The 260-nt window shown below is 50.8% G+C and overlaps 1 protein-coding gene across 1 annotated transcript in view; it reads left to right on the top strand.

Annotated features, from left to right (window-relative positions):
* Positions 1–260, top strand: part of celf2 (cugbp, Elav-like family member 2) — a 196,909-nt gene that overhangs the window by 189,724 nt on the left and 6,925 nt on the right. Inside the window, exon 14 of the mRNA XM_087170811.1 lies at positions 1–156. This exon is cut by the window's left edge and continues 7 nt beyond it. Within this exon, the coding sequence (XP_087026937.1) occupies positions 1–111 (111 nt within the window). The 3' untranslated portion in view covers positions 112–156. The remainder of the gene's footprint in view (positions 157–260) is intronic.

Raw genomic sequence — 260 nt, 5'->3', positions numbered from 1 at the left:
AATCCAGTGTCGGCGCAGGCAGCCATCCAGGCCATGAACGGCTTCCAGATCGGCATGAAGCGGCTGAAGGTGCAGCTGAAGCGCTCCAAGAACGACAGCAAACCGTACTGATCTTAGCACTAGGGTCTATCTGCTCCCCATGTTAGCACTGCTAGGGTAAGTCCCCCCACAAAAAAATGAAAATGACAAAAAGAAAAAAAAACAACAAAAAAAAACAGCAAACCGAGCCACGACCTCTCTACACAGGGACTGGGGGGTGG

Source organism: Seriola lalandi, unplaced genomic scaffold (genome assembly GCF_002814215.2).
Source record: "Seriola lalandi dorsalis isolate HSWRI2012SDOR001 ecotype SW California unplaced genomic scaffold, Sedor1 jcf7180002054961, whole genome shotgun sequence".
NCBI lineage: Eukaryota > Metazoa > Chordata > Actinopteri > Carangiformes > Carangidae > Seriola > Seriola lalandi.
The sequence above is the reverse complement of the archived record's forward strand: the minus strand, read 5'-3'. Positions and strand labels throughout refer to the sequence as shown.